The sequence below is a fragment of the Cetorhinus maximus genome, chromosome 7 (genome assembly GCF_964194155.1).
Source record: "Cetorhinus maximus chromosome 7, sCetMax3.hap1.1, whole genome shotgun sequence".
Classification (NCBI taxonomy): domain Eukaryota; kingdom Metazoa; phylum Chordata; class Chondrichthyes; order Lamniformes; family Cetorhinidae; genus Cetorhinus; species Cetorhinus maximus.
Window position 1 is genome coordinate 54268374 of NC_135885.1, and position 16556 is coordinate 54284929.

The 16556-nt window shown below is 45.0% G+C and overlaps 1 protein-coding gene across 2 annotated transcripts in view; it reads left to right on the top strand.

The window, feature by feature from the left end:
- Positions 1-15814, top strand: part of gucy1a2 (guanylate cyclase 1, soluble, alpha 2) — a 266554-nt gene extending 250740 nt beyond the window's left edge. For both annotated transcript variants that reach the window (XM_078545516.1, XM_078545517.1), the window contains exons 7-8: positions 706-860; positions 14818-15814. In XM_078545516.1, the coding sequence (XP_078401642.1) occupies positions 706-860; positions 14818-15025 (363 nt within the window). In that variant the 3' untranslated portion in view covers positions 15026-15814. The remainder of the gene's footprint in view (positions 1-705; positions 861-14817) is intronic.
- Positions 15815-16556: the final 742 nt, after the last annotated feature.

Sequence of the window (16556 nt, forward strand, 5' to 3'; positions counted from 1 at the left end):
GGACCCAACTCTCTGAGCCTTTTGTATTGCTGGGGGTCCTGGGATTTCCCTGTGGCAGGGGAGGATAAGCATTAAATGAGGTACATGGGTAATTGAGTCTCTGGTCTCATTTTCTCCCAGAACATTAATCCATCCAAGAAGACCTTTGTGAGATGCCTTCTGGCTGCAATTTTTGGACACAATTCAGAAGACCCCACAGTCAAAACCCATTACTGCTGCTGCTGCAAGTTTATAATGCTGTCAGCCACAGATAGATTTCTGCACCTCAGTTTTTGTCATGGGCCCCTGGCAGGGACTTGCAAGTGACCTGAAGCTAGAAATACAGGTGAATTCAAGTCAAGTGGACCATAGGCCTCCAGGTGACCCCTCCTCATTTGGGGAGGGGGGTGGGGGGTGCACTGTGGGGATGGGGTAGTGATTCAAAGGTTTGTCTTGTGTGAGATGGAGTTATTCTTAGGGTCACTTGCCCTCTAAAGGCACAAAGTCTAATTGCTGAAAATTAACACCACATCTGGACAATCAGCGATTAATTGTTGGTTTATGAGGGAAATATACAGATTGGAAGGTGATTTTATTCCTGTTCAACATTGTTTTGTTTTAGTTAACTAATTTTTGTGAGAATCTTGCTACGAGATTGATCGTTGTGCTAAGCATTGTGGTAATATGCGTGTCTCTGGTATTTAACAAGGTACCTTTTTTTTAAAGTTACGGATTGGGATCCATTCTGGCTCTGTACTGGCAGGAGTTGTTGGTGTGAAAATGCCTCGTTATTGCCTGTTTGGAAACAATGTGACTCTGGCCAGCAAATTTGAGTCAGGAAGTCAACCACGGCGCATTAACATCAGTCCCACAACATACCAGTAAGTACAAAACACAGCATGGCTCACTTGTACCTGATAGTACATATTACGACAGGCTCTTTGACAAGATATTTCATGAAAAAAGCAATGGACTTCAGATTGGATCTAGGAATGTACAGAAAACAGCAGTATTTAATGACAAATTTGCTTCTCTGCATCATGCGTTTACAATAGACAGAATAAAATGACACTGACACTTCAGATGTGAAAATTCCTCTTGCTGTTCCTGGCTCTATTTACACTGAAGTAAATCTCGAGAAGTTTTTTTTTCCTTTTTAATTTCCTCCCTTCTCTCTTGAAAGTATTAGTCTGGATTTTTTTTTTGTATGCTTGGGGGATGTTTCTGAAGAAGGACACATACAAATCTGCTCAGTACGACTCAGTGACATACATTTATACGTAAATGAAGCACAAAGTACAGCATGTGTTGAAAAATCTGATGATGACCATGAAACCATTGCCGATTGTGGTAAAAACCCACCTGGTTCACTATTGTCCTTTAGGGAAGAAAATCTCCCGTCCCTACCTGGACTGGCCTACATGTGACTCCAGACCCACAGCAATATTGTTGACTCTTAAATGCCCTCTGAACAAGGGCAATTAAGGATGGGCAATAAATGCTGGCCTAGCCAGTGATGCTCACATCCCATGAATTAATTTAAAAAATGAGATCAAATACAGTGGCAGTTCCAGTGCTGGTGAGAGTGGAGCAGGCCTCACTGCCAATTTTTCTTCTAAAACCACAGGTTCACAGTCATGCAGCAATCCAGAACATACTGCACAATATACATTCCTTTTAAGATGTATGCGTGTGCAGCAGTCTGCACCATGCAACAAACAGGCTACACACAACAAATGAAAATTTAGAGGGAACATGCTCACCACCCAAAATTTTCCTCATTTTCTACATAAGCATCTGATTTCAGGCAGGATTTTGGAGGCAAATTCCCCCCATTACCCATATTTCCTCATGACCTCCAGTAATTTAATGGTTCCAGTCAATAATAGAGAAGCATCTGGACAGAATTTCGGACAGGAATCTTCTGAAGAATGACACAAACAAACCTGTGCAGTACCACTCTGTGACATACATTTATACATAAATGAAACAATCGTACTGTCACCTTATTACAATGATTTTAATTAAACCTTACTTCTTGTAACAAACTTTGAAAGGTGTAATTTCTGCTAAAGTGGTTATTTCATTTCAATTTTTGGCAATCACATTGGACCATGCAGAACTCTAATGTACCTAATACCCTCACCAGAGACCAAACAAGGTGTCTTATACCTCAGCACAAAGTACAGCATGTGTTGATTCTCTTGCTGTTGTGCACTCAGCAACAGCACTAAGCAACCCAAGCTGATTTGCATTGAGTGCCATTAAATTCTGGGCTCCATGATAGAGTCTGGTACAAATCCAGCTCATTGCACTTTGTAAAGTGTGCTGTTCAACAATATTCTAATTGGATCTTCCAGCCAGGGAGCATGTGTTTCACAGAAGGACCTGCTGTAGGCTAGCAGATGCAGATTTCAATCAACATCATTAATACAAGACTGTAAAAATCAAGTAAGTGCTCTTATTAATGCATTTTGAATATCTTCTACACACTCCTAGCAATAAGTTTGATCACCATTACAGAACTAATTGGTGCTTGCTAACATCTACCTCTCTGAGAATGGGAAAACGCAACACATCTAATTATTTTGACATTTGCAAGCCAATTTTCAGCAGGCCAAATCTTTACCGCTTAGGATTGCGTTATTTTAATCATTGCTGCCTAATTTGGTATTTATTGTTATCACTGTTAATTAATTTCGTGGAGCTTAATGGCTTAAAATTGGAATGTGCTGGAGGTGTGAAACCGGCACCTAAGAGTCCAGTGTGTGCTTCATCCTAAGCCAGAACTGAACCTCCTGCCATATTGAATTGGGTGCATCCATTGGCATTCAGAAGTATTAAAAGTAACTCATAACAATAGGCTTGGATGTTGATTGTAGGATTTCTTCTTAAATACAACAGTCACGCAACTCTTATAACTGCCATCCTTACAACCAGCATCTACTTTTCCTGTTCCACTCCAGCCTCGTGAGTGTTGGCCTCATTTGGCTACAAATATTAGCAACAAAGCTTAATCCAGAAAAAATGTCTACAAGATTTCATTTCATAATTGGATAACAGTTAACTTACAGAATATAGAACCGTGCTTGTGCAAAGACCTAATACCTACTCAGTGTGTTAATTCACTTATCCTATTGCTCCTACAAAGTGGATCCCCAATGGCTTCAGCTTCTTCAGCAGCACCTTGAAACTCCACGATCTCCACCACCTTGAAGGACAAGGGCAGTAGGTGCATAGGAACATCGTCACCTCCAAGTCCCTCTCCAAGTCCTACATGATCCTGACTTGGCTGTATGTGGTCATACCTTCTTTGTCACTGGGTGAAAATCCTGGAACTCCCTACCTCACAGCATTATGTGAGATTCTTCACCACATGGAATACGGTGGTTTAAGAAGGTTGCTCTCTACCTCCTTCTCAAAAGCAACTAGGGAAGGCAATAAATTCTGGCTTTGCTAGCGATGCCAAGAATGAATGTTTTTAAAAAGTTGGAAGGCTGCTGAGTTTCCATCGAGGGCACTACAGACGGCCTTCAGATACAGGGCATCCTTGAGCAGCTCTGGTTCCTGAAGGCCTGGCTGCAGGCTGCACCATCTTGGCCTTATAAATGGGCTGGGCTGCTGATCGAGCACATCAGTCATTGTGTATGTACTTCTTCTGCTTACCACGTCTAAAGACTACTCTCCAGCTTGCATGACAGGATTGTCCATAATACGCTCAGGAGTATGCCATTTGGCCCGTCGACCCTGTTCTGTCATTCAGTAAGATCATTGCTGATCTGATTGTGGCCTTAACTCCACTTTTCTACCTTCCCCCATAATCCTTGACTCCCTTGTTGATCAATTATACAAGGGGCCAGAACCAGAAGAGGACTCAGAAATTGTAAGCTTCTTTGGAGTGGACATCCTGAACATTTTTAAATAAAACAGTACTGACAAAGTAGGGAGAATCTGAAGCTGCAGATCTCCCCCAAATTAGTATCATGCACGTGCATTACTCTCTTACCCTTCTCACGCTATCTAACATAGGCATAAATAAACAACATACACAATGGCCGGAATTTTCCGGCCCCATTGGCGTCGGGTGTCATGGCGGGTGGTGGTGTGGGGGGTGGGGAACAATATGGCGAGAAGGCCAACAATCGGTTTTAGACAGTTGCGAAACCAGTTTGTGATTGTCCACTCCACTTGTCAATGGTAGGCAGCGTTTCCGGCCACCACAAGTCAGGAACATCATTCGAATACATTTGCATCTAATTATAAGCCCTGCTCGCTGGAATCAACCCTCCCATGTTAAATTTACCGTCCACCTCAGTATGACTTCAGAACGGCATGCTTCACGATTGCCTATTCAGGCCCCCTTCCTCACCTCTTTTTTCAATGCATGGATGACTGTATTGGTGTTTCCTGCTTTCGCCCTGAGCTGAAAAATTTAATCAACTTTGCTTCCATTTCCACTCTTCTAACGCTTTTCACAATCCATCTCCGACTCTTCCTTTCCTTTCCTCGACTTCTCTGTCTTGTCTTTTGAGGATAGGCTATCAATGAATGTTCACTTTAAGCCTATGACTCCTACAGTTATCTCAACTACACTTCTTCATGCCCTAGTTCCTGTAAGGACTCTATTCCATTCTCCCAGTTTCTCTCTCTCTGTCACATCTGTTCTAATGATGCAACCTTTCAAACCATTGTTTCTCACATGTCTTCCTTTCCCTCAGTCGAGGATTCCTCCCAAGTCTGGTTGATAGTAGCCTCAACTGTGTCTGTCCTATTTCCCACACTTCGGCTCTCACCCCTTCCCTCCCTCGTAGAACTGCGATAGGGCTCCACCAGCCTCACCAACCTCCATCAACTTCCCATTCAATAGATCATCCTCCACCTTTTCTACCACCTCCAGGGTGATGCCACCACTGAATACATCTCCCCCTCCCGTCCCCTTTCAGCATTCTGAAGGGACTGTTTCCCCTGCGATACCCTCTTCCACTCCTCAATCACCCACAACACCCACTGTCTGCAGCTTAGAACAGCTCCACAGAAGAAATGGCTTCCAAAGGCAGAAAGCATGCTCACCCAAATTCAATGACGCCTCACTGGAGCGCATGTTCTCTGTCCCCACTCTGTCTGAAGGAGTTCCACCAAGGTGACCAATCTGGCTTGGGTGGTGGTTGCAGCGGTGGTCAGTGCAAATGCCCTGCAGAAGAGGTCAGCCACCCTATGCAGGAAGAGGAGGAATAATCTCCTCCATTCTGCCACGGTAAGTCAAACATCTCATCCCTCTCAACTCACACACTCACAAGCCCATCACACATTCACAAGGATCTCAATCTCCGCCAAGGGACATCATCACTCTCACACCTCTATCTGGCTGCATCTCCACTGGAGTTTGTGTCCTAATCCTGTCCAGGGCTCCACTCACCACCCACACATACCAGGCATCCTTATCATCTGCCCTCACGTATGTCTTGCTCGCACTCTCTTCACCTGTCTTCATGCAGGACAAACTACCTCTCAATAAGAGGGAGAGGTCCTAAAACTGCACTGGAATTCCTGAGATCAAGGCTCTCATGGACTTTGAGAACAGACCTAAACAGCTTTCAGAAAGGACGTAGACCGTGGCTGCGCTGACGGTGAGGTCAACGGCGCACACCCAAGTGAGGATCCTACACCATGACATCCATCAGGCAACCACACTGTGAGTGATTTCTCCTGTTTCAGAGTCACTGGCCATGCACTAATTGTCTCTCCTTTCCTTCGCAGGCACCTCTGGAAAGCTCCCCAGGGCATCCACAAGCCAGGCCCTCAACTGTAGCCCCAATAGCACCTCAGATAAAGATCCTGAGGACAACACCTTTGAGGACCTGTCACAGTGCTCACTCACGTCCTCCACCTGCGCAGACCCACACACCTCGATGGCACCTAGTTCTAGAGTAGCCTCGGGGTCACAATCTGGTGAGCACAGCGCACCATCTGCTCCGCAGCAGGCAGAGGCAGGGACATCAGAGGTCGCCGGCACTTGGAGGGCTGCTGGAGGCTACGATTTTGCTGAGTTCAAGTCCGATGACGAGCCTCCAGACTCCATCCTAAATCAGTTGCTGGAGTTGCAAAGACAAGCACGTGAACATCAGGAAGGGATGTCAGCTGCACTCCTCAGATTACAACTCACTATGGAGGAGTTCGTCCACCTTCAGCCTGAAGTGAGAGCGTTGGCATGCCAATGCACCAAGGTCAACAGTGGCAGGTTGGCAGCAGCCACTGAGACCTTGGTCCAGGACATTGGTCTTGCACTGCTGAATGGGGCTGCACTCCAGTGCTGTAGCCATTGGTGGCATCCAGCATTGTCAATGCGAGAGGGCTGCGGGGCAGCTCAAGCTCACACCAACTGCCCCTTTTTCTCAAAGAGTCAGCCAGGGCCCTTGGGCACCCATAGGGAGGAGGACCAGCAGCATGATACCCCGGGGCCATCCACCCAGGTGAATCCGCCAGTGTCCGCCCTATCCAAATCCCCACTTCCTGTGACCCCATCAGCTTCAGCTCCGCAGGCTGAGGAGGGTGCACCTGCCCGACAGCAGGACACCCAAAGGAGGCCAGGGCCCTCCAGGTCTCAGCCCTCTAGAAGATGCCTGCCAAGGTCATCAATGACAACGAACTTAGCAGTCAACTGCCTACCTCCACCTCTGCTGTGGATGTTGGGGAGCGCTAAGGCATAGCGGCAGGGTTAGGAAAGTGAAAAAGATGTAGTTGGACAACATTGGCGCGGGTGTGAACCACTTGTATATAATGTTCACAAATGTAAATACACTCGCAATCATTTCATGTCTCCTCTTGTCCATGCCTCCTTATGATGAGTTGTGTTACTGTCAATCACATATGATACCTTGGTTCCTGCATGTACTTACGGCAGTTGTCTCTGTCCTGGGCCTCTCTTGTGTGCAGTGTGTTACCATCTGACCGCAGTGAGTGTCCCATTTCAACATCATTCTTGTTATGATCCCAGCTGAGATTACCCCTGAACATGCCTGATCCCGGAGTGGAACCCAGCTTGATAGATCCTAACTTTTATTTGTTTGCCTAGATACTTGGAGAGGGGCTTCTGAACAGAGTCACAGAAGTCAGCTGATGAGCTTTTAACAAAAGAGTAAACATTTATTAAACAAGAAAAGATTAACTATATTACAATACTCTTTCACCCACAACTATACCTGTACAGATATATTTAGATTTGTAAGGATAACACAAGTTACAAAAGCTATTTTATACTTTAATGTTCACAGTAAGTACAGTCCATGTAAACCTAAGGCACCCTGTGTTCAGATACACCACACTCTGAAACCAAGTGACAGATGCCACCTCAACCAGATGCTATGGATCTCTCCTCAACTTCCACCAAACGCTTGTCACACCATGGGCCAGCCAGTCTCACTGAACTCTGTCTTTCACATGGTTTCCAATCTCCACTTTCCAGCAACTCGTCTTGGAATCATCTCCCAAACCAATGCTTCCTCTCAGACGTCTTCTGCAAGTGTTCACCTCCAGTGTTTCGAACTCTCCTTTTGATGTTCCTTTTCCCTAGGTCACCACATGCATTCAAGTTGTCTTCCACATACTAGCTCTTACCGACTCAGCCATCAACTGTACACCAGTACAGTACACCACTGCGGCACATTTAAGCTTGAAACTTTAAACTTGAGGTTTGGAGCCTTTCGCTGTCCCTCACTTCACTTAACAGGCCCTTTTCCAGGTTCCTGTCTTTCCTTTGATGAGAAGGTCGACTTGGGACTTCCTCCTGTTCCATTCCCTTGGATTTTGGGGCCTTTTCATTAGCTTCTGACTGGCTATCAGTCTCCTTTGCTCCAGTCTCTCCTGGCAGCTACTTTCAAAACCAACTGAACTCGAACAGATTCCTAAATCAAACTGCTGTTTCTTTTCCTCTTTGTGTGTCTGTGGAGGGACCTGTCTCTCTGGACCCCTGTTGCTAGGCAACAGCCAAATTCTTCTACTCTTGTTTGTTTACCTTAGCTGCAACAGTCATAAAAACCTCATTAGAAATGCAGGCACCTTTTTTAAAGTGAAACTAAAGCTCGAGTTGACCTTTCTAAACACACAGATACAGAAATATAAATCAAACTTAAACTTTAAAGCTAAAACTCATTCCTAACACCTACAAATACCAATATAACTTACTTAAACTGACTCTATTTCCTAACACTCTCCATATCAATAATGCCTGCACATTCATGTAAAGTGTGGTTGTAGAACAAACCTTGTTCCCATGCGTCACAGGGTGCCATCATGTGCATTCTTGGCTCTGCATGATTAAGGCAAAGCTGTGCCCCTATCTCGCCTGCGTTCTTGAAAGGTGAAGGTGTGGTATTTAAGGGGAGATGTGATCACAAATGCAGATGGCTTATGTAACATCCAACTCCATCTGCCCGCTGTCTCTTGGAAGGCTTTCGATCATGTGAGCCTATAATTAGAGCTTATGTGCGCTGCCCTCAGCCAAACAGGTGTCCAAAGTTCCCAGTGTCATTCTACTTATCTGTGCAAAAAGTGAGAGTACCTTGCCACCTCAAAGTGATGAAGCAGTGGCACACTTGTGAGCAGGCGCTGAGACGTCCAACCTTAAGTGTCTCTCACCCTGTAGTTGTGACTATTGCGGGGAGAAGGGTGTCGCCACAAAGTTGCCAGAAGGGAAAAAACAGTAAAAACTGGGAAATAAGAATACTGGTTCGAACTGGTCTTGTATACCTTAAAATGGGACACCAGCAAAAACTAGGAATTAAGAGTACTGGTCTGAACAGTTTTTTCCTTCTGGGTTGGTAGACAGCGCTGCATGTCCCATCGCCTTGACACTCCAGGAGGTTACTGATGCTACTTCCAAATGGTGATTTCTGGAGGTCAAAACAGCCTTTAAGCATGCACTGGAGTCACACATCATTGCTTCAGACAGTCTGGAGGGGAGCAATGGGATAGGAGTGAATTTGTGGTGAACTAGAATAGTGTTCCTCATAAGCAAGTACCTGTGCCCTGGAGGGCTTCATGTTGTCTGGTCAACTTGGACTTTGCTACGGCCAGGGCTGACCATGAGGGCACACTGGTGGTGTGTAAGATGAGGCATTTCATATCATGCAGTCAAGTGTCTGGCCTTGTCATGCTCAGGTGCAGCGTTAGGATCAAAGCAGCACAGGGACCCTCACGTAAATTGCCAGATATCATTGTCATTTTGGGGAGTGTCCCACAGCTGACTGAGTCATCTGTATGTGCAGTCACAGCAGCAGAATCTCACTGGCTGCCTTGTCGCACATGTACGTTTCTGTGTACTATTGATGTAACACTTCGTGCATGGCAGCCTCGTTTCCGATGTATCTTCTTGAGGAGCCTCGCCAGATTGAAGGCATGCAGGCACTAGCCCACTCAAGATCGTCCTAGCACACCTGTGTCTTGCAAGGTGCTGTTGCGGCTGGGACACTGGATGGGTGTGTGGAGAGGCAACACTTTCGGATGTCTGATGCCAGGACACCCTCCTCCAGGTAGCACTTCACTTCGGCACAGACACATGCCCTCGAGGCTAGCTCATCCTTCACAGCATCAGGGTCATGTGAGCGTTCTGTGCAACGATGCACTATCATCTGAAAGTTCAAAGGTGAGATTAGAAGAGTAGCTAAGCTGGTGGTCATGCTGGCCCATGATGGAAGAGAGTTGTCCAGGAGGATGCTCAGTGCATCTCATCATCCTCCTTCTGGAATCTGCTGCAATGAGGGCCTCACAAGCATGCCTGCCTTATCTAGGTTTTTGCGGTTGATGTACTGGACTGCTACACAGAATCACAGAATCTTTACAGTGCAGAAAGACGCCATTCGACTCATTGAATCTGCACTCGCTCTCTGAAAGTGCATTATACCTAGCTCTACTCTCCTGTCTTATCCCTGTACCCTTCGCTCCCTCCACCGCTGACGCACAGTGGCAGCATTGTGTACAATCTACAAGGTGCACTGCAGAAACTCACCAAGACTCCTTAGACAGCACCTTCCAAACCCAGGACTGCTACCACCTAGAAGGACAAGGGCAGCAGATACATGGGAACACCACCACCTGGAAGTTCCCCTCCAAGTCACTCACCATCCTGACTTGGAAATATATTACCGTTCCTTCACTGTCGCTGGGTCAAAATCCTGGAACTCCTTCCCTAACAGCACAGTGGGTGTACCTACACCACATGGACTGCAACTGTTTAAGAAGGCAGCTTACCACCACTTTCTCAAGGGGAATTAGGAATGGGCAATAAATGCTGGTCTAGCCAGTGAAGCACACATCCCTTGAATGAATAAAAAAAACTTTGCACATTCTTTCTTTTCAGATAGCCATCCAACTTCTTTTTGAATACCTTGATCAAACCTGCCTCCCTCTCAAGAAGTTTGTTCCAGACTCCAACCACACTCTGGGTGAAAATTTCTTTCCTCACAGCACTTTCACTTCTTTTGGCAATGATTTTGAATCGGTGCCCTCTAGTTCTTGATGCTCCCTTGTGTGAGAACAGTTTCTCACTATTTAATCCATCCATACTCCTCAGAATCTTGAATATCTCTATCAAGTCTCCTCTCAGCCTTCTTTTCTCCAAGGAAAAGAGTCCCAAACTCTCCAATCTATCCTCATATCTACAGTTCTTCATCCCTGGAATCATTCTTATGAATCTACTCTGTACTCCCTCCAATGCCTTCACATCCTTTCTCAATTATGGTGCCCAGAACTAGACGCAGTACTCCAGAAGAGGCCTAACTAGTGTCTTATACAAGTTCAACATGACCTCCTTCCTCTTATACTCAGTGCCCTATTAATAAAGCCTAAGATACTATTTGCTTTATTAACTGCTCTCTCAACATGCCCTGCCATCTCTCTCAACATGCCCTGCCATCTCTCTCAACATGTCCTGCCATCAATGATTTATGCTAATAAAAAATAATATATAATATGTTCCTGCACCTCCTTTAGAGTTTCTCCCTTTATTTCATTCTGTGTCTCCATATTCTTCCTTCACAAATGAATCACCTCACTCTTCTCTGCATTGAACTTCATCTGCCACTTGTCTGCCCAATCCACCAACATGTCTATGTCCTTTTGAAGTTCAAGACTATCCTCATCACTGTTGACAACTTTTCAAATCTTCGTATCATCTGCAAATTTTGAAATCTTGCCCTGAACCCCGTGGTTTAGGTCGTTAATATATATCAGGAAGAACAAGAGTCCCCACACTGACCCCTGGGGAACTCCACTACAAACCTTCCTCCAATCTGTAAAACATCCATTAACCAATATTCTTTGTTTCCTGCCACTCAGCCATTTTTTTTATCCAAGTGCCTACTATCCCTGTTATGCCATGAGCTAGAATTTTGGTCACAAGGCTGTTGTGTGGCACTGTATCAAATACCTTTTGAAAATCCATACACACCACATTAACAGTGTTGCCCCCTTTTCAACCTTTGCTGTTATCTCCTCAAAAAACTCCAGAAAGTTAGTTAAACATAATTTTCCCTTAATGAATCCATGCTGGTTTTCCTTTATTATCCTGCACTTATCCAACTGATTATTGATTTTGTCCCAAACTATAGTTTCCAGAAGTTTCCCCACCACTGAAGTCAAACTAACTAGTTTGTAGTTGTCAGCTTTATCCTTGCACCCATTTTTGAACACAGGTGTAACATTCACAATTCTCCAGTCCTCTAGCACCACCCCTGTGTCTAAAGAAGACAGGAAGATTATCACTAGTGCCTCTGCAATTTCCACTCCCACTTCCCTCAGTATCCTTGGATGCATCTCATCTGATCCTGATACCTTATCATTTTTATGTAAAGATAGCCTTTCCAAAACCTCCTCCTTCTCAATTGTAAATTCTTCTAGTGTACCAGTTACCTCCTCTCTCACCTCATCCTGGGTAGCATTTCTTCCTTTGTAAAGGCAGATGCAAAGTACTCATTTAATACCTCTGTTATTTCTCCTGCCTCCACATGCAAGTCCTCTTTCTTTTACCACCCTTGTATTATATATATGCTTATACAAGATCTTGGGATTCCCTTTTATATTAGCTGCCAGTCTCTTTTCATGCTCTCTCCTTGCTTTTCTTATTAGTTTCTTCACTTCCCCTCTGGTCCTTCTATATTCAGCCTGATTCTCCATTATATTTTCTACCTGACATATGTCATATGCACACTTCTTCCTTTTCATCTTCAAATCTATCTCTTTTTTGTCATCCAGAGCATTCTGGATTTATTTGTCCTACCTTTCCCCTTCAAGGGAATATACCTTGACATTACCTGCAAAACATTTTCTTTGAAGGTGGCCCATTGTTCAGCTGCTGTCTTTTCTGCCAATGTTTGATTCCAACTCACTCGACTCAGATGCATTCTCATCCCATTGAAGTTGGCTTTCCCCCCAATTAATTATCCCTGCTCTGGATTGTTCTTTGCCCTTTTCCATGGTCAACCTAAACCTTATGATACAATGGTCACTGACCCCTAAATGCTTTCCCACTGATATTTGATCCACTTGGGCCAACTCATTCCCCAGAACCAGGTCCAACTGTGCCTTCCCTCTCATTGGACCAGAAACATATTGCTGCAGGAAATTATCTTGAACACATTCCAGGAACTCTTGCCCCTCTTGTCCCTTTGTACTATTCCTATCCCAGTCTATATTTGGATAATTGAAGCCCCCATTATAATTACTCTATATTTCTTGTACCTCTCTGTAATTTCTTCGTAGATTTGTTTCTCTACATCCCTTCCACTAGTTGGTGGTCTATATACTACACCAATCAATGTTATTGTACCTTTATCTTATCTCTAGCCAGAGAGGTTCCGTCCTTAACCCCTCTGGAACATCCTCTCTCTCTTGTTGCCAGGGAGCTTTTATAGCCACATGAGTGCAGTCGAGGGCACCCTGCACCTGTGGGAATCTGGAAATCTCAGAAAAACCCAGTGCTCTTGCATCCTGGCTTGCCTGATCTCTGTCAACATTGACAAAATTATGGGCCTTTACAAAAATGGCATCTGTAACTTCCTGGATGCATTGTGGGTGGATGCTTGGGAGACCCCGCTAAGGTCTCCAGTGGACCCCTGGAATGAGCCAATGCTGTAGAAGTTGAGTGTGGCGGTTATTTTCACAGCCACTGGTAATGGATGCCCTCCAAGGCCTCAGGGTGCCAAATCCTGCAGAATGTGACAAAATGTGAGTCACCAGATCCCTTGACATGCGGAAGTGTCAGCGACACTGGTTTTCGTTCATCTGGAGATAATACATGTGACGTCTATACACCCTAGAACTAGCAAGGTGGCTATGAATGATGGGTCTCTGGGGATCATCCTTTGCATCTGGAGGCTGCGCCTTGGTCTTCAGGGTTCTGCTCCCCACTTTGGCGAGCCTGGTGTCTCCTTCGTATTCTTCTCATTCTTCTCTCCTGCCTATAAGCAATAATGCAGGTAGCGATAACACTAGGCTCCATCTTTCTGATGATCTCCTCACTGCAGTATCAATGAGAGGGATGCAAGCATCAGCAAAGGTCCACTTTCGGACAAGGAATCATCTGTGACTGTGGCCTCAAGGCCTCTTTAGGCATGCTGGAGAGTACTGGCTCCTGAAATAATGACCATTGCGGGGTGTGCAAGAACATTCACCACAAACACCCCCACCCCCGTTCCCAACCCACATGACCGACTGCCAATAGCTTAGCCGGGTGACTGAATGTTCCGCTTTCAGCTCAGGCACTGGGCTCATCTTTACCTGTACTTCAAGACTGCGCTGTTTGGACTGATCATGAAAGTTAATGTTCAGTGTCTACATAAGATTAATTTAGGGGGTCCAGAGGCTTCTGCTTTCTGAGTGGTGCTTGGCCACATTTCTATGGGGGGTTCTCAAGCTTGTCCAGTTGCCCAATAGTTCTGCAGTTCCATTATACTCTGGTGAGTTTGAAGGCTGCAAACAAGAGGTGAAAACTAAGGGAACGATCATTGCCACTTTGAGGGATCAGTGTTGCATGAATGGACATTATTGCTTCACTTCCCTGATACCCTGCAGCTGCTAACCTGTCTCAGCTGTGGCTTGGTCCTCATTTTGGAATTTACATTTCAATTGATAGGCCCTTTAATGCCCCCGCTCCCCCTTTCCCCTTTACTGTCCTTTCTATAATGAGGCTTCCAAAACTGGACACAGCACTCGAACTGTGGCCTGAACATTGTTTCGTGCAGATTTATCATTACCTCTTGTACTCTGTCTCCATTTATAAGACCCAAGTTATCTCTGACCATATTTATGGCTTTATCTACCAGCAGGCAGCCTTTCAGGGAATTATTATTTGAACTCCTGCGTCTTTCTGTTCATTCACAATTTTCAGCATCATTCCATTAAGTGCATACTTAATTCTTTGTTTTATCTCCAAAATGGTATCACTTCTCACTTGTACATGTTAAATTGCATCTGCTACCTGTCTGCCCATTCTACTACCCTGTCTATGTATTTTTATTGTCCTCTTGCCACATTATTTGAGAGCAAAAGTGAACTCAACACCCAATGTCTTTTCTTTGTCTATGTGATGGCTAGGGGAAATCTTTGATTCAAACTGAGCCCTGTTAAATCCAGGAAATTTAATCCAGCAAATATCGGAACAAAGAAAAAGCTTGTTTTTACTTAAGTTATGTGACCTTTCTAATTACAAGCAGTATTAAGTGTTGGTTATTCAATGTTTTTCTACTGCCTACAGCCTGGTGAATGACTAATATATTATGTTCTGGGTACAGAGCCTTTGTGTTGTTTCATTTGATTCTTTTAACCTTTATTTCATTTTAAATGTAGGATATTAAAGGGAGATGAGAGTTTTAAGTTCATACCACGCTCCCGAAGTGACCTTCCAGAAAACTTCCCAAAGGAAATTCATGGAATATGTTATTTTCTGGAGGCCAATGTTTCCCTGAATTCATCAAGGATGATAAGCATGCCTGCTTGCACAAGGAAAAAATCATACAATATTGGGACTATGTTCCTTCGGGAGACCAGCTTATGAGATTATAATGTTCTTGAGATGGGTTTGGGAGCACATCATGCACACTCGGTGAGAAGGACGACATCACATGCAGGCTTCCTAAATAGCTGAACACTTGCCTCAAAGCTGAATATGGAAAATTCAATTTAAAGAAGTGATGGATGTGTTCCATGTTAATTGAAAGCATATCCCCATTTCTATTAAGGTGGGAAAAAAACAAAGTTGGTAATATTCTGTTTTAAATAATTTGTGTACAACAAAACTGCTTTCAGCAATTGAAATTATTAATAGCAAACATACACAGATGTGATGTTGAGACGAGATTTTTAGTTGAGCATCATGGAATGCAAAAAGAACATGATGTTAAAACTAATATACAATGGTGTTCTCTATTAACCTTTTAATAGGGCACACATCATGACTGTGCTTTCTGACCTACGTTGGCTCCTAGTTAGGCAATGCCTTGATTTTCAAATTCCCATCTTTGTTTTCAAATCCCTCCATGACCTCACCCCTCCCTATCTCTGTAATATGCTCCAGCTCAACAACCCTTTGAGATATCTGTGCTCCTCCAATTCTGGCCTCTTGAGCATCCCTGATTTTAATTGCTCCACCATTGCCAGCTGTGCCTTCAGCTGTCACAGCCTGAAGCACCTAATCTCCCTAAAATCTCTCTGCCTCTCTCGTTGCACTTTTAAAATGGTCCTTAAAATCTACCCTCTTTAGCCAGGCTTTTGACCACTTGCCCTACGGGCTGTATCTTCCGGTCGGCGAGCAAGGGTGGGGTCCGGTCACTGACCCATGAAATGACGCGGGGTGACGTCGGGCGTGCGTCCCGATGTCACAGTGCGTCATTCAGGCTTTCAGTTTGGCGGCCACGCAGCCAACTCGGGTGTGCACCCGCCGACCCATCAACAGCCTTTTAAGGCCATTAACAAAGTAGTTGAAGTCATTAATGGACCTGCCCCTCCAACATTAAGGTTGGCAGGCAGGCTGGGAGCCCTGGAAGGCTTCTGAAAAAGCATGAAACCTCATCCATGGGAGGGATGAAGTTTGATGAGGATTTAAAAATCTCACAATATTTTAAAATAAAAGTTATGGACATGTCCCAACTCATGTGACAGTGTCACATGAGGGGACATGGCAGGGAAATTTTTTTCTCAGCTTTATTTAAAGTTTAAAATGTGAGCCAATCGCCCTGAGACAGCACTTTGCCTCAGGGAAATCTGTGTGCTCTCCGCATGCATGTGCGAAAGCGCATTCCCGGCTGAGGAAATCCTCCCCAACCGCACAGGGAGCGCATAGCAATTCCTGGTGGCTGTCACGCTGGGCGGGCCTTAATTGGCCCACCCACATAAAATGGTGGTGCGCCCCCAATTGGGGGCAGCGATCAGAAGCCTGCCCGCGGCCGGTCCCACACTCCACCCACCCCCCCCCCACCACCCCCTCCCCCAGCGGGGGGAAAATGTTGCCCTATATTGCTCAGTGTCAAATTTGTCTGGTAAGGCTCCTGTGAAGCACCTTGGGACATTTTACAATGTTAAAGATGCTA